The sequence below is a fragment of the Pomacea canaliculata genome, linkage group LG7 (genome assembly GCF_003073045.1).
Source record: "Pomacea canaliculata isolate SZHN2017 linkage group LG7, ASM307304v1, whole genome shotgun sequence".
NCBI lineage: Eukaryota > Metazoa > Mollusca > Gastropoda > Architaenioglossa > Ampullariidae > Pomacea > Pomacea canaliculata.
Genome location: NC_037596.1, coordinates 14653313 through 14670268, shown reverse-complemented (window position 1 = coordinate 14670268; position 16956 = coordinate 14653313). Strand labels below are relative to the sequence as shown.

General features: G+C 36.6%; 3 protein-coding genes across 9 annotated transcripts in view; all 3 read left to right on the top strand.

Moving 5' to 3' along the window:
- The window catches only part of LOC112569659 (transcription factor A, mitochondrial-like), a 32262-nt gene that overhangs the window by 7869 nt on the left and 7437 nt on the right, over positions 1-16956 (top strand). Inside the window, exon 1 of one of the 2 annotated variants that reach the window (XM_025247522.1) lies at positions 8387-8607. The exons of the other annotated variant lie outside the window; for it this stretch is intronic. The gene's annotated coding sequence lies outside the window, so the exon portion shown is untranslated. Of the gene's footprint in view, positions 1-8386; positions 8608-16956 lie in introns of those variants that run through there. 2 annotated transcript variants of the gene reach the window in all.
- Positions 579-7349, top strand: LOC112569663 (transcription factor A, mitochondrial-like). Of its 4 annotated transcripts, none has more exons than XR_003100497.1 (7): positions 595-787; positions 3435-3568; positions 3810-3974; positions 4171-4217; positions 5085-5180; positions 5494-5550; positions 7084-7349. XR_003100497.1 is itself a non-coding variant. In XM_025247533.1 (6 exons), exons 2-6 carry the CDS (start codon positions 3466-3468, stop codon positions 7216-7218), a joined length of 462 nt encoding a protein of 153 aa, XP_025103318.1. In that variant the 5' UTR covers positions 686-787; positions 3435-3465; the 3' UTR covers positions 7219-7349. The 4 variants fall into 4 exon arrangements, 1 of the variants encoding a protein (XP_025103318.1); XR_003100498.1 differs by having other exon boundaries at positions 686-787; positions 3810-3880; XR_003100496.1 differs by having other exon boundaries at positions 579-787; positions 4171-5180.
- On the top strand, positions 8278-16423 carry LOC112569662 (transcription factor A, mitochondrial-like). 3 transcript variants are annotated; one of them, XM_025247530.1, is made up of 7 exons: positions 8278-8393; positions 11687-11808; positions 12061-12131; positions 12433-12579; positions 13879-13974; positions 14315-14371; positions 15444-16423. In XM_025247530.1, the coding sequence occupies exons 1-7, from the start codon at positions 8320-8322 to the stop codon at positions 15576-15578; spliced, it is 702 nt and encodes a 233-aa protein (XP_025103315.1). In that variant the 5' UTR covers positions 8278-8319; the 3' UTR covers positions 15579-16423. The 3 variants fall into 3 exon arrangements, with proteins under 3 accessions (XP_025103315.1, XP_025103316.1, XP_025103317.1); XM_025247531.1 differs by lacking the exon at positions 8278-8393 and adding an exon at positions 9718-10153; XM_025247532.1 differs by lacking the exon at positions 8278-8393 and adding an exon at positions 9718-10237.

The window sequence follows — 16956 nt, the reverse complement described above, 5'->3', positions numbered from 1 at the left end:
GGGGGTTGAGCGATGTGAGCCGTTTTCCAGCGGATCAAAACACCTTGCGGCAAAAATTTAATGGTACTTCTCTCGTACTCAGGGTGGACAGAAGTTTACATAGAAAGTGGATGCTGATCGAGTGACGTAAGCCGCTTTCCAGTGGGACCTTAGCAGCTTGCGGCAGAACTTCACACTTGTTCAGAACCAATGTTTTACTGCTTTTCCAAGCAACACCACCCGCCTTTCGGTAAACAGGAGCAAGCACTGACTTTTGCTATGTGTACTGGACAGTTCGGGTGCTACATCTCCCGCTTTTGTCCGTCTCGCGCGACCAAGAGATGGGGTGGAAGGGGATGAGGGATGGAGGGAACCAGCAATGAAAGCGGTCCCAACACGCTGCCCCAAACAAGCGATTCAGCTATAAACATTATTAAAGAGATTGCGGATTGTATTCTCGCAGCGTAGGTGACACTTTTAAACTTTACATGAAAGCTCTATATAGCCATTGCGTCAAATATGTTCAGGGAGGTCTCTTAGTTCACCTGAAGCTAAATCCGTTTTATTTTTGCTGATACTGATATTAATTTTACGCATTCATAGAATATACTCTAAATATTCTATTTTTCTCTTCAGAAGTGTTTTATTGCTGCTATAACAAGTTTTGGCCTATTTTTGTTATTTATCATAAAGTTAATAACGATTACCCTGTCAACACGCGCTCGGTGTAAACATGGCCGTCGTGTTGCGAACGTTGTAGAGCTACTGCTAATGTTTTCGTGAAGCATTTGATATTAACAACTCATAGGTATGTTGAATGTGTCCTAGCTTACAATTATAAACTAGTTTTCCCTTTCGGTATTTGATTAATCTCTAGATACTTCATTCATTCGTCGCTGGATTGGTTGTTATAGTAATAAACGCGCGATTTATGATTACTCTCACGAAGGAATATTCTCAGTGCATGAGACAAAAACAAGACATGGACAGTATACGGAGAACGGAAGGATTAACAGCAATAATGGCAAGTAATTAAAGACAAGCATAAAAGACGCAAATATGAATCGGATAAGAAACAATAATGAATGAGAAGTGAGTTGCATGACTGCAGAGGAAAAGGGAAAGGCAGACTAGTCAACAGATGAAATAAGAAGTAATAACAACGGCTGAAAGATGTACTAGCATTAGGGCAGTGGTTCTTAACCGGGGTTCGGTGAGTCGGTCTCAGGGGTTTGGCGGAGCCTCCGCCGCGGAGGTCAAGACACACCCGCAATTCATGATGACACTAAAGAAGGGTTTGGTGCATGTGCATATGAAACTTATGGGTTTGGTACCTCAAACAAGGTTTGGCCAACTGTCGGTGGGACTTATACTCAAGGAAGAGATTTGCATTTAGTCACTTTTAAAGAAATTGATGGTGGGTAAGTAACAGATATGGAAGGAGAGTTCCACTGTCTTGTTGCACAGTAACTAAAACTCCTATGCCCATGTGTCAATCTGGTGACAGGAATAGTTGGTATACCGTCGTAAGGGAAAGAGCGGAGCTGCCTGGCTGGGATACAGGGAAAGAGAAGGTTCAGAAAAATCGGCTGGTCAGAAACCATTCCTCATGGGATGTCTCAAAACATCCAGATTTGTAACAGAGATGCATAGACTGCAAAGGTTATTTGAAACAAAACTGCTAGGAAATGTCTGTTCAAGACCCAGAATACATTTTCTTTAAAAAAAAATAGAAGAAGCTATATGTTATATACATATATATAAATATAAATACATAACAATAACAAAAATGGAATAATCCAACAACATTAGAAAAGAGCAGTTATAATCACTATGCTGAAGGACAGATACCCTAAAAAACTTTGTGTACCAGCCTACACAGATAAGCCACAGAATGCAAGAGTAGGACCAGATGTATACATTGAATGTTGAGATGATCAGAGACAGCAGCACTAGGATTCACTGCTGTAACTATCAAACAAGCTGAAGCAATCATTCATGCAGCATTCATTCATTCTCTTGACTGGTACTTGACAATGCCAGCCGCTCAGGTCTGTCTTGAGCAATGGTAAGTAGGTCCATATGGGATGACCAATCCACATTTGTAAACCAATTATTCGTTTGGCCACATTGTTGTTGACCACCTTCCAAGGTAACTTGTGCCAGTTCATATGGTCAAAGCAGACTTACGCCACTTGGCTGTTGTGTGGCAATCATGCTTCCTACAAAGTCATCGATTTTATGTCCCTTCTATGAGATCCAAAGCAGCTTCTAGAATTGTATCAGCAAGTAGAGTCCATGTTTCACATTTATAAAGCAGGATCTGTACTATGAAGGACTTGTGTGGCTTATGCTTGTTATGGCTGTACCAGACCCTCTCCAGTCTAGCCATTACTGCGCTGAATATTTTAGTTACTGTTGTGGAGAGCTTAAAGGGCTGGAGAAAGTCTCAATGATCGCATTCCATTCTAAAATAATCAGTTCACATGTTTTTGATAAGTCAGTCTTGTTTTTTATGTTAATTGTAGCATTGCATTTCTACTATTAGTGTAACATTTTTGTCAGCAAAGTGCATTAAAAGCTACATAAGCCATGCCCAGTTGGAGCCTGGTGCACATCAAAACATGTTGCTTTGGGTTGTCAGTGATGTGCATTTCATCCTTAAAGGACCAGTCAACTATTTCTCAACATGACTGCTTTAAATTCATAACATACTTTACTTTGGGCTAGGATGCAAAGGAGTAAGTGCTATGCAGAGAGGAGAGCACGACATACTGCATGAATCTTGAACCAATGCCTAGTGAAAGATTTGTACCATTGGTGACAACCTTTATAGACCATTGGAAACAGTATAAGTATCGTCAATAACTTAAGCAGTGTGTAGCACAGTCACTACTGAGAACATATTTATTTTGGAGTGGAAAAAAAATCACTTTCTTCCTTTATCTGCCATGTCCTCTTGTGCTAACCATGGCGGTCTCCCTTCTGCTTTTTTAAATGTAAATAATTTTAATGTATTTTTTTTAGTTAAGATTTTGCTTTAAGGGTACACATAAATTTATTGATGGAGAGGAGGGGAATGGGTGTTTTCTGCTGAGCAAACAATTAAGGCTACACTTTGTCAAGGCAGCCATCCCTGAAACAGATGCCACATGCAGAGATAACATTGTCCCCAAGATAAGAGCTGAACCCAAGAGAGCAAATCTTCTCTGTATTGGTGAGAGGAGATAACGTTTGCGCCACCGAACTGTGCTAATGATGGGGAGTTTGGAAGCTTGTGAATAGCTTTATACTTTGTTGTATCTTTGGGTAGTGCTGAAGTGCGAAGCACACTCAATGTTTCTGAAGGAACATGGTTGAGAAGACTCAAATTTTGTACTACATTATGTTACTGTTACAGATAATGATATACTTAACATAATGCGATAAAACATCTAAACATCTTGTGTCCACAGACCAGTTGAAGATGTACGATGCTTGATCAGCATGTCTCGGTCTATCCAATCCCCTGATGCACCAAAGAGGCCACCTCGTCCTTTTGTGAAGTTTATGACTGAAAAAATGTCAGAAATTCGACAAAATAATCCAGGTTTACTTTAGGCACACGTGTCAAATTTTATTTATTTTCATTTTAAAATTTTAGGTATCACTTCAATAGCTTGTTTCCATTACAGTAACAATTAAAAACAATAACCTGAGGATATTGCATATTTTCTAAGCAATATTAACATTTTTTTGTATTACTACAAATTTGGTAATTTTTGATATAAATTTGAGGTATGAGATATAGAACAATTTTATATAGTTTTCTTTTCCCACTTTTTATCAAGGTGCCAGTGCTCCTAAAATAAGCAAGATTGCAAGTCAGCTGTGGAATGAGCTTGGCACAGAAGAGAAAACTGTGAGTTATATATAGGAACTGGAGGAAACGTGTGTTTGAGTAACATGGAATGGCATCAGTATCTACTTGTTTGAAATCACAAATCTAAACACAGGTAATTGATGTGAACATATCCTTTTATTTTGTCTATTTATGTCTAGGACAGTATGAAGGAGCTTGATCAAAAAACATTCAGAGTTTTAGGAATTTAATCTTCCAAATTTTATAGCCTGTTCCTTGAAAGAATATAATTACTGTGCATGCTAGGTGTTACCCGTATAACTGTAGCATGTTTTCTTTGGTCTTAACAGGCATACAAGTTACGTGTACAAGAAGAAAATCGGGACTACAGAAAGAAGTATTTGGTTTTTTTAGATGGACTCAGTGAGCTAGAAAAAGCCAGCTTCATAATAATGAACGTGCCAAAATGTCATACCATAGAAGATTGAGAGACGAACAAGTTAGTGAAAGATCAGTTTACCATGGTATCCAGGGCGGGATATGTTTTGATCAACAGTCTATATCTTATGCCTTTCGAGCATGGCAGTTCCCCAAATAAAAAAGAAACAAAGTAGATGAGTACCTAAAAGTTTGAATGTAGTATTTGATCACATATATATAACTGTCATCAAATATCAGACGCAGGTACTTTTTTATGAGCTCTTTGTCAACTTGTCATTTTCAGCTGATGGACTGATGGACTGACTGTTTACAGGCTATTTCTGTTTTCAGACTCACAGTCTTGTTCTGTGACTTTTACCTATCCTCTTTTTTTTTTTTAGTCATTTTTAATGGCCTCATCCTCAACAGTTTTTACCATCCTTTTCACAGAATCTTCATTATTGTTTGATTGTGATCTTCCACAGACACATATTTTACTTTTTTCTTGCTTTAACGTTTCTATACACAGCTGGAAGAATGAAAAACATCAGAATTCTTGTTCTTTCTCTCCCTCTCTTATTATATCATTATAATGGATCCATTATAATGTGACTCTATCACAACCACTCTTGTACAGACAAGAAATGCACTATATAAATTTATGACAAAAATAAAATTTGAAAAAAGTATGTAATCTGAAAAACAATGTAAATATATACAGCAGCATTTTTCATGATAGTGATTTAGCTTGAGATTTAAGTTATGAAAACATTTTGTGCATAAGAAGATGTACATGTTACTTTATGTACAAATTTTCATATATTACATAATCCTTGCACTGCAGGAGTTGCGCGATCTGGGAAAGCCAAAAAAGCCACCAAACGCATACATGGTGTTTCTGAGATCTTTTCTGCCTGAACAGGGTGGTGTACCTATGAAAGTGAGTGGGGAAAAGCAAAAAGGATAAGGACCATCTTTTGAAAAAAGAAAGAAAACAAATTATGCACTTTAAAAAAACTTCTCTTCATTTTTGATCATGTTATGCAATGTTCACTTAACACAGCCTCTGTTGCATTTTGATTTGCACACTAAGCAGAGAGTACAATTTATGATTTATACTTTAAAATACTAAACATTTATGTATTTACATGTTGATGAATTGTGTGCACATGCAGGATGCCTTTTTATATACTGAGCTATACTCCAGCATTATATAATTAATATTGTAATACTAGGGCTTTGAACTTTTTCAGCTATTTCTCAAACAAGTTGCAGACCACTGGCACAATATTCCCAAAGAGGGGAAAGAGGTAGTTGAATTTTTATAATTTTCTTTATTGGTGTATTCTCATGTTTACATAGTATGACTTTTTTGTGGTGTTTTATTCAAACAGTTTCCTGATCCTAATTTTCTTTTTTGAAATTTTTATTTTATGTTATCTGATTTTAGATAAGGGTTTGGGTATTATCCTGTTCACTAGAGTCTCATGTTTAGTTGTGAACACACATGCACATAGTTTTAGATCGTTTAAAAACTTGTGGGATGTGGTTCTGACAACTGCTGGACACTTCCCAGAGATGCTCAGCTGTACAAGAGACAGGCAAGGAAATCTTAGAGGTAGTCTATGACTTGTAAAAAAATTTTGATCAGTGTTTCTTTTGTCTTGAAACATCGAAAATTTAAGGACAACTTTATTTATCCCAGAGGCCAGTTAAAAAGTTCTGTAAGGAAGCAGTGAAGAACTACACAGCACAACCTCAATGATCAATATCATCACACATTCAAACCCAGCACACCAGGCAGACCTGCATGCAATCACAGTTTACACCCTCACATAATCACAATTCATTCTTTCATGATATATGAGTGTATTGAGTAAATTGTCATTAAATGTTACTAAAATTCACACAGCCAAAACAAAGGACAGCCTCAATCTGTTTGTTCTGCATGCAGACACTCATAATTGATAGCATGATGGAATCTGACAGAACTCTCCTGATAGGACACACCCACCGTCCCATAGAATTGTGTTCTCTCCCAATAACTTCTGAGTAGGTTTGTAAAACTTGATTCAAAATGTTTGTGTTCTTTATTGCTAAGTGTAGTGACAAATAGACAAGAAGATAGCACACTCCTTTATGGTATTTATAGAATAGCTGAAGAAATCTGTGGGAGACTAAGGAAGACATGAGTTTCCAGAGAAGGAAGAGGGCCAGAGGCAGTGAGTGTTGTTATCTCAGACAAGTCTCCTGTCAGAGATGGTGCCCATGTTTTTAAATGTCTCCTCATAATGGATGACAGTTACTGGACTTGGTGGAGAATTCTAACAGAAATTAAAGAGAATCTGAATGGTTTTGCTGGCATTAAGTTGTAAGAAATTGCCATTGCACCAAGTGATAGATTCATCCAAGATTACACCATTAGCATCTGCTGAAGAGAGAGCAGTGTTGGAGAATTTGATGAAATATTTTCCTTCATGGTTACTGCAACAGCTGTTAATATACAGGATGAACAGAAGCAAAGATGAAATTATAGCCTTGGGGTGAGCAGGTGTATGATATGATGTAAGAAAAGGGATCTTTGCAGACTTTTAACCATGAATGATCCATGACACCAGCTCATTGCCTTCAGTTCTTTTATGGTAAACACATGCAGATATAGGATATGGCTTAGTTTTGGAGTTTTAAAATAAGTGTAGGAAGAGTATTGGAATCCAAACTAACCCTTACATCTATTGTCTGTTACACTGTTATGTTAAATAGTAAAAACATGAACTTAATGTCATTTCTAAAATGATTATTAATAAATTATGTTAAAGAAGTTTGCATAAATTTATTTACAGATATACGAGAAAGATGCCAGGGAAGAAAGAGAAAAGTACAAGAAGGAATTAGAAGAATGGGAGAAGAAAATGATAGAAATTGGACGTGAAGATCTTGTTCGCAAATCATTTCTTGCGAAAGCCAAAAGAACTTAAGTTTTCTAAGTAGCATAGAAATCCTCCTCATCAGGCCAAATACAGAAGACAGTCTTGGTATCACCAGCATCAAGAAGGAAAGTCACAAAGGAGTCTTACTTTTCATGAGAATAACAGATTTTTGAAATGTTTTGATGTATTTGTTTTATGTATATGTATCAGGGATCTAGTCAGAATGCTAGGACTGAGCACATGTGTGGATGAAAGGGTGTAAATGATGGACATTTCCTAAATGGTCGAGTGGTCTGTGTGACTCCGCAAGCGCCAGCGCCTTATGCTGGCCTGTAGACAGCTCAAGGAGCTTCATAAATGTCATAAGGTGACGTCAAATGGAGGTGACGAAAGGGAAGGGGGAGAGTGTTAAAGAGAAAGAAAGAACGAAGTGAGGAGAGAGGTAAGAAGACGAAGAAGAGATGGTATTCGGGGAGAGGTGGACGCATCACTAAGATTAGAGAGCCTTCTCCATCTACAGGAGTCTTCCACCATGGAAAAGAGATCACGCACTTTCCTGTGACCAAAAAAAAAAAACCACACAAAGCACCCTGGCATCGTGAATTAGGCACTAAGATATATCTTACAAGAATATATTAGCTATCCTGTATTTGATCTGTAAAACACTTCTAGACGAGGTCACTGATCATTATATAATGAAAACCCCAACCTGTGATTACATCGTCAAACCATGCATGCAGTTGTACAATCATATAGCATAAAGGGAAGGGGGTTGGGAAACCGGGTAGGGAGGGCTATAATTAATAAATTCATCTAATTTATTTATGGCTGAGTTTGTATAAAAATTATAAATGAGATTGCAGATTGTATTCTCGCAGCGTAGGTGACACTTTTAAACTTTACATGAAAGCACTATATAGCCATTGTGCCAAATATGTTCAGGGAGGTCTCTTAGTTCACCTCAAGCTAACTCCGTTTTATTTTTGCTGATACTTACATTAATATTACGCATTCATAGAATATACTCTTAATATTCTGTTTTTCTCTTCAGAAGTGTTTTATTGTTGCTATAACAAGTTTTGACATTTTTTTTGTTATTTATCATAAAGTTAATAACGATTACCCTGTCAACACGCGCTCGGTGTAAACATGGCCGTCGTGTTGCAACGTTGTAGAGCTATTGCTAATGTTTTCGTGAAGCATTTGATATTAACAACTCATAGGTATGCTGAATGTGTCCTAGTTGACAATTCTAAACTGGTTCTCCGTTTCAGTATTTGATTAATCTCTAGATACTTCATTCGTCGCTGGATTGGTTGTTATAGTAATAAACGCGCGATTGATGATTGCGCTCACGAAGGAATATTCTTTCAGTGCACGAGACAAAAACAAGACATGGACAGTATACGGAGAACGGAAGGATTAGCAGCAATAATGGCAAGTAATTAAAGACAAGCATAAAAGTCGCAAATATGAATCCGATAACAAACAATAATGAATGAGAAGTGAGTTGCGTGACTGCTGAGGAAGGGGAAAAGGCAGACTAGCCAATAGGGGAAATAAGAAGTAAGAACAAGGGTTTAAAGATGTACTAGCATTAGGCGAGCTGTCGTTAGGACTCATGCTCAAGGAAAAGATATGTATTGAGTGAACTTTTAAAGAATTCAATGGTAGGTAAGTAACGGATATGGAATGAGAGTTCCACTGCTTAGTTGCACAGTAACTAAATATCCTATGCCCATGTGTTGATCCGGTGACAGAAATAGTTGGTATACCGTCGTGAGGGAAAGAGCGGAGCCCCTGTACCAGGGGAAGAGAAGGTCAGAGAAATATGCATGGCAGGAGCGGCAAAGAAATCAAAACAAATCTTAGCTTGTAATGAATGCAAGCACTGATGGTAGCCAGTGCAGAGAATGAAGGGGAAGAACGACATGGTCCTGTTTCCTAGCCAGACCTGTAGTAAAGTTCTGTAATTTCTGGAGTTTATAAACAAGGTATGTGGGGCAGCCTGTAAGCATGGAGTAACAATAATCAAGCCTAGGTAGAACAAATAGTGAGAATAGGTAGACAAGAGTGCTGGCAGTGTGTGCAGAGAAAACCTGGCCCATTAGACTGATCTTAGGTAGCTCGCAGCAGACTGACAGCTATAACTTGCCTATCAAGGGACCTGTCAGCAGTGATCATGAATCCCAGATTCCTGACAGAGGATGTAAAGGTGTGATTGGTTTTGTCCACCTTGACATATTCAAGTGGACTGATGAGCGATGATCAATTCTTCTTGAGAAACCAAGCACTGAGTAACATCACTTGCCAAAAGAACAACATCATTAGATGGAGCAAACAACAGATATCACCCCACTGAGTAAAAGAAGAGAATGTACAGCACTCATACAAGCTAATAATATAGACATCTGAAAGCCATCTCCTGGGCGCAGAATTCTTCATGGGATATCTCGAAAGATCCAGATTTTTGAAAGAGATACATAGACTGCAAAAATTATTTGAATTAAAATTGCAAGGACATTTCTGAAAGAGATACATAGACTGCAAAAATTATTTGAATTAAAATTGCAAGGAAATTTCTGCTTAAGAACCAGAATAACTTTTCTTTTAAAAGAAAAAAAGTCAGGGTATATTTTATCTCCATATACATAACAGTAATGAAAAAGGGAGAATCGGACAACATACGAAACAAACAGTCATAATCACTATGCTGAAGGACAGATACCATAAAGAACCTTGTGTACCAACCTACATAGATCAAGTACAGAGTGAGAGAGGTGGAGCAGATATATACATTGAATGTTGAGATGATCAGAGACAGCAGCACCAGCATTCACTGTGGTAACTACAAAACTGAATTTGAAGCAATCATTCATGCAGCATTCATTCATTCTTTTGACTGGTATTGGTCATTGGAGGGAGGACATTGATAGACATAGCAGCTGACAATGCCAGTCACTCATGCCTGTCTTGAGCAATGGTGAGAAGGTCCATATTGGATGACCAATCCACATTTGTAAACTAGTTATTCCTCTGGCCACATTGGTGTTGACCACCTTAGAAGGTAATTTGTGCTAGGTCATATGGTCAAACCAGATAAGCTTTTTGCACTTGGCTGTTGTGAGTAGGGGGTTTCTGGCATCCATTCAAGTGTGGCAATCATGCTTCCTACAAAGTCATTGATTTAATGTCCCTTGTATGAGATTCAAAGCAGCCTCTAGAATTGTATCAGCAAGTAGAGTCCATGTTTCACATTTATAAAGCAGGATTGGTATTATGAGCGATTTGTGTGGATTATGCTTGTTATGGCTGTATCAGACCCTCTCTAGTCTAGCCATTACTGCACTGAATGTTTTAGTTACTGTTGTTGAGAGCCAAAAGGGCTGGAGAAAGTCTCATTGATTGCATTCCATTCTAAAATAATCAGTGCACAAGCTTTTTGTGAGTCAATCTTGTTTTCTTATGTTAATTGTAGCACAGGCATTTCTACTATTAATGTAACATTTTTGTCAGCAAAGTGGCGTTAAAAGCTACCTAAGCCGGTTGGAGCCTGGTGCACATCAAAACATGCTGCTTTGAGTTGTCAGTGTTGTGTAGCTCATCCTTAAAGGACCAGTCAGCTATTTCTGAACATGACACTGCTTTAAGTTTATAATAAATTTTATATTGGACAAGGATTTTAAGGAGTAAGTACTATGCAGAGTGCTACTTGAACCAAAGACCAGTGAAAGATTTGTATCATCAGTGACAACCTTTATAGACCATCAGAAACAGTATAAGCATCATCAATAACTTAAGCAGCGTGTAGCACAACAACATCTGAGAACATGTTTATCTTGGAGGGGGAAAAAAAATCCCTTTCCTCCATTTATCTGCCATGTCCTCTTTTGCTTGTGTGTGTTTGAGAATTTGAAACATATTTGTAACATTTCTGTTTTGCTTGTTCGTAAATAGAGTGTTGTTGAATTCTCAACCCTACCATGGCAGTCTTCTTTTTGTTTCTCTTATGTGTTTTGTATATATTTTTTCCTTTTAGTTCAAATTTTACTTTAATTGTTAACATTTGTAAGTGAAACTTGTACTGTCTGCATAGAATAGAAATGCACAGCTTCATTTAGCATGGCTTTGAAAGGGTACACATAAATTTAATGATGGAGAGGAGGGGAATTAGGGGTTTTTTCGCTGAGCAATCAATTAAGGCTATATTTTGTCAAGTCAGCCATCCCTGGAAACAGATGTCACATGCACAGAGAGAACATTGTGCCCAAGATAAGAGTTATACTTTGTTGTATCTTTGGGTAGTGCTGAAGTGCTAAGCTCCATTTCATATTTCTGAAGGAGCATGGTTGAGAAGACTCTAATTTTGTACTGCATTATGTGACTGTTACAGATAATGATATACGTAACATAATGTGATAAAAGCAAATTATAGATTTGTTTGTGTGATACAGTGCTTAATACTAGGTAAAGTTGTTAAAGTGAGTTACCCATTTTAAATATCTTGTGTCCACAGACCAGTTGAAGATGCACGATGCTTGATCAGCATGTCTCGGTCTATCCAATCCCCTGATGCACCAAAGAGGCCACCTCCCCCTTTTGTGAAGTTTAGGAAGGAAATTCAACAAAAATATCCAGGTTTACTATGGGCACACATGTCAAATTTTATTTATTTTCGTTTTTAAATTTCAGTGTCATTTCCATTGCTTGTTTCGATTTCAGTTACAATTAGGTCTTTTATGAACAAAACAATAACCTTAGAATATTGCATATTTTTAAGCTTTATTAACATTTTTTGTATTACTACAAATTTGGTAATTTTTGATATAAATATTGAGGTATGAGATATAGAACACTGTGATATAGTTTTTTTTCCCCTTTTTTGTCAAGATTTCAGTTTTTCTAAAATAAACCAGATTGCAAGTCAGCGTTGGAATGAGCTAGGCCCAGAGGGGAAAAATGTGAGTTATAAATAGGAACTGGAGGAAACGTGTGTTTGAGTAACATGGTATGGTATTCATATTTACTTATTTGAAATCACAAATCTAAACACAGGTAACTGATGTGAACACTTCCTTTCATTTTGTCTATTTATGTTTAGGACAGGATAAAAGAGCCACTTCATCAAAAAACACTCAGATTTTTAGGAATTTAATCTTCCAGATTTTACAATCTGATACCTTGAAAGAATATAATTTTTAAATACCTGTACATGCAAGGTGTTACCCTTTACTTGTAGCATGTTTTCTTTGGTCTTAACAGGCATACAAGTTACTTGCCGAAGAAGAATATCAGGACTACAAACAGAAGTTTTTGGTTTTTTTAGATGGACTCAGTGAGGAAGAAAAAGCTCAGCTTCATGATGAACGTTTAAAAATGGCACGCCATGACAGATTGAGAGACAAACAAGTAAGTGAAAGATGAATTTGCTATAGAATCCAGTGCAGGATACATTGGATTAGATCCAGCCAGGAAGGCATTTCAAGTAATCCTAATTCATTGACAGCAGCTTTTTGAACACTGCAAATATGCCTGCCTTTCGAGCATGGCAGTTCCCCAAAGAAGAAAGAAACAAAGTAGATGGGTACCTAAATGTTTGAATGTAGCATTTGATCACATATATTTAACTCTTCTCCCATATCAGATGCAGGTACTTTTTAATGAGCTCTTTGGCAGACTTGTGATGTTCACCTGATTGGACTTTTTTTTACTCTTTAGAGAATATTTCTGTTTCAGACTCAGTGTTTAGTTCTTGTGGGTGACTTTTACCTATCCTCTTTTTTCTCATTTTTAGTCATTTTTAATGGCCTCATCCTCAACAGTTTTTACCATCCTTTTCACGGAATCTTCATTATTGTTTGATTTGTGATCTTCCACAGCACATATTTTACTTTTTTCTTGCTTTAACGTTTCTATACACAGCTGGCATAATGTAAAACATCAGAATTCTTGTTCTTTCTCTCCCTCTCTTATTATATCATTATAATGGATCCATTCGAACAGCTCTATGTTTTGCACCCTAACACTACCATAAGTGTACAGATAAGAAATGCACTAACAGAAATGAGTAGTATAATTAAAGATAAAAAGAGATAATAGTGTTAACAAATTATATACAGCCATACAACTGTGTTCATAGTGTTAGCAAACTATATACAGCAATACAACTGTGCACAAAGAAGTTATGGTATCACTTTCTTTTTCACAAAGTCTTTACTGACATTGTGGCTGTCTAGTCCTGATCCTCTGACTCAATTACCCATAGCATATTTATTACTACTATTCCCTGCTAAACTATCTGTACTTAACTGGCACATCAGCTGGCCCTTTTCTCGTGCAGCATAATAGCACCAGTGTGTACTTTCAACTAGCACACCTGTGGTTTTCTGGTTTCAAGTAGAAAACTAGTTTCTTACAATCATATGAAGATTAGCCAGATATGTTTTTCATTTCAAATATATACATATGGCACGGGAACCTTTGAGTTGTTAATTGGTTACATCATATTAAAAGATGCTGAGTTGTTCATCTCAAGGTACATTTATGACTTGAGAATAAAATTTGAAGAATTATGTTTTCTGAAAAAATGTAAATTTGTACAGCAACATTTTTTATGATAGTGATTTAGCTTGAGATTTGGTGCATAAGAAGACGTGCAAGTTAATTAATGTACATATTTTCGGACATTACATAATCCTTGCTCTACAGGAGTTGTACGATCTGGGAAAACCAAAAAGGCCACCAAACGGATACATGGCTTTTGTGAGATCTTCTCTGCATGAACGGGGTGATGTACCTATGAAAGTGAGTGATGAAAAGCAAATAGGATAAGGACCATATTTTGAAAAGAAAAGAAAATTTATGGACTTAAAAGATTCTCTCGTTTTGACCATATGCAATATTCACTTAAAACAGCCTCTGTTGCATTTTGATTAACACACTAAGCGGAAAGTACAATTTAAGTTTAAGACTTTAAAATACTAAATGTTTATGTATTTATATGTTGTTGATGAATTGTGTGTGCATGCAGAATGTCTTTTTGTGTACTGAGCTATGGTGCTCATTCTGATAAGATCTAGAGAAGATAGCATCTTAAGGATTATATAATTAATATTGTAATGCTAGGACCTTGAACTTTTTTCAGCAATTTATGAAAGAACTTGCAGACTGCTGGCGCAATATTCCCAAAGAGGAGAAAGAGGTAGTTGAATTTTTATAATTTTCTTTATTGGTGTATTCTCGTGTTTACATTGTATGACTTTTTGTGGTGTTTTATTCAAACAGTTTCTTGATCCAAATTTTTTTTGGGGATATTTTTATTTTGATGAAATGTAGAAATGTTTAGTAAAGAGCTTGTTTTTAGATAATGATTAGTACCTAAAGAAGACAATAAATATTATTTGTTTTGTCCTTTGATGAAATAGATCCATTTTGTGTTATCTCATAAAGGTTTTGGTATTATCCCATTCACTAGAGCAGGGGTGGGCAATTAATTTTCCCAAGGGGCCGCATGAGAAATTGGGATGGTTTTAGAGGGCCGGACTAATATAGTTAACTCAGTTTTACCCAATACTGTATATATAGTATATATACTGGCGGGCAGGCCGGCCTTTGCCCAAGTCTGCACTAGAGCCTCATGTTTAGTTGTGCACACACATGCACACAGTTTTAGATCATTTAAAAACTTGTGGGATATGGTTCTGACTACTGCTGGACACTCCCCAGAGATGCTCAGCTGTACAAGAGACAGGCAAAGAAATCTTAGAGGTAGTCTATGACTTGATTTTTTTTTTTTCACAGGCATTAACCAGAGGTCGGTTAATGTTAGCATGCATGTTGCAATGTACACAATAATTATTGCAGATTGTAAAAAAAGATTAGAGCCAATTTTGCATTTTGATTTACTGCAACAGCTGAAAATATATACAGGATAAACAGAAGCAAGGATGAAATATAACCTTGGGTGAGCAGGTGTATGATGTGATGTAAGAAAAAGTATTCTTTGCTGACTTTAAACCATGAATGATCTAGGACACCGGCTGATGGTGAATAACTTCAGGTCTTTTAAGGGTAAACACATGCTAGATATAGGATATGGCTTAGTTTTGGAGTTTTAAAATAAGTGCAGGAAGAGCATTGAAATCCAAACTAACTTCTTACATCCATTGTCTGTTACAGTGATATGTTAAATAGTAAAAACATGAATTCAATGTCCTTCTAAAATGATTGTTAATAAATGTATGTTAAAGAAGTTTGCATAAATTTATTTACAGATATACGAGGAAGATGCCAGGATAGAAAGAGAAAAGTATAAAAAGGAATTAGAAGAATGGGAGAAGAAAATGATAGAAATTGGACGTGAAGATGTTGTTCGCAAATCATCTTTTGTGAAAGCCAAAAGAACTTAAGTTTTTAAAGTAGCAAAGATATCCTCATCAGACCAAATGCAGGTTTATGTCTGATTCTTTTTGTGTATACCTCTTTGACAAAGGAGTTTCTTCTGAAATACGTGTTTTCCAGTGAAGGAATTTGGGTTATTTTACAAGAGCATTGAAATGTGTTTTGCCAAACAACATAAAGCCAAAGAGGGAGGGGTTTTTAGTCTGTTAATGAAGGATTTCCTTTTACCTTTCTTTTTTAAACAGACATCGGCTCTGCAAACAGTTGCTTTTTTTTTTTTTTTTTTTTTTTTGTAATTAACTGATCAGAGTAGCTTGTCTAAGTGAAAGGTGTCGACTGGTTGTTATCAGAACTTACTGGGAGAGCAATAGCTTTATTTTTTTTCTCCATGTTTCTTTGGTAAAATGGCAGACAAAATGATTTATTAAGCTGGCTAATTTTATGCTGCATGAAACTTGAGTGATTCGTTAGTGCATGTGTGTGCGTGCAGGTACATTTGTATGCATGTATTCAAAAAAGAGAATGTGAACTGGATCTTTTTATATAATGATTGTAGTGTGTCACTGAAAGGTAGAAATGTGTATGAAAAAAATTAAAGGACTTTTGAAATTGACCTTAATATTGGCTGTTTTATTGTACAGGTATCATATGAGAACTTCTACCAGCATGATATAAGTAGACGACCCAAGTCCTTACTGGGTTAGTTTTTATTTATGATGAGTAGGAAGCCGATTAGTTTGAGTGAAAGCTAGAGACTTACTCTTTATAAAAGTCCTGACAGTTTTGTGAAGCTTACTGGATTGTGTGCCTCAGACTTTCCTCTGGGTGTAGATGAATAAAATTTGAAAGCAAATTACTATTTTTTACTCCCCATGAGTGCTATACATATTAACACACTTCCATCCATCCCAATGTTCAATATCTCACACCCGGCCACCCCTCCACACACACATACATACACGTTGTTAATTCCTGTTTGTGTTCTTGCACTTTCTCTTTATCCGTTTTGCAAATGATTTGCATTATCTCCTAGACAAGCCTATCATTCTGTAATGTATTCATAGTGTAATGTAGACCAACGAATCAATAGGCTACAGTTGCGAAGTGAACTTACTGACCAGTTAATAATACATGTACACCACTCTACCACAACATTTTAAGATCATCCTCTAAATGCTTTTTATTACAATAATATGAATGCTAACAATAGCACAACATACGAACAGTGAAAGCTACGGGTGTTAAGGAACAATAATAGTTTGAGCCTGTGACCTAACTGTAGAAGTTTCTTGAGAAAATAGTTTTTAGAATTATCTGCTGTCTTATGATGGCTGAATGGACAAACATGTTCACCAGAGATTTTTCTCCTGCTTCCTGGAACGGAAA

Bases quoted from the DNA above. Each gene is read 5' to 3' on its own strand.
- LOC112569662 (XM_025247530.1), top strand. From the start codon at position 8,320: ATGGCCGTCGTGTTGCAACGTTGTAGAGCTATTGCTAATGTTTTCGTG. The intron at 12,580-13,878 runs GTAAGTGAAAGA...CTTGCTCTACAG, and splicing joins ACAGATTGAGAGACAAACAA to GAGTTGTACGATCTGGGAAA. The intron at 13,975-14,314 runs GTGAGTGATGAA...AACTTTTTTCAG, and splicing joins GGGGTGATGTACCTATGAAA to CAATTTATGAAAGAACTTGC.
- LOC112569663 (XM_025247533.1), top strand. From the start codon at position 3,466: ATGTCTCGGTCTATCCAATCCCCTGATGCACCAAAGAGGCCACCTCGT. The intron at 3,569-3,809 runs GTTTACTTTAGG...CTTTTTATCAAG, and splicing joins AATTCGACAAAATAATCCAG to GTGCCAGTGCTCCTAAAATA. The intron at 3,881-5,084 runs GTGAGTTATATA...CTTGCACTGCAG, and splicing joins TTGGCACAGAAGAGAAAACT to GAGTTGCGCGATCTGGGAAA.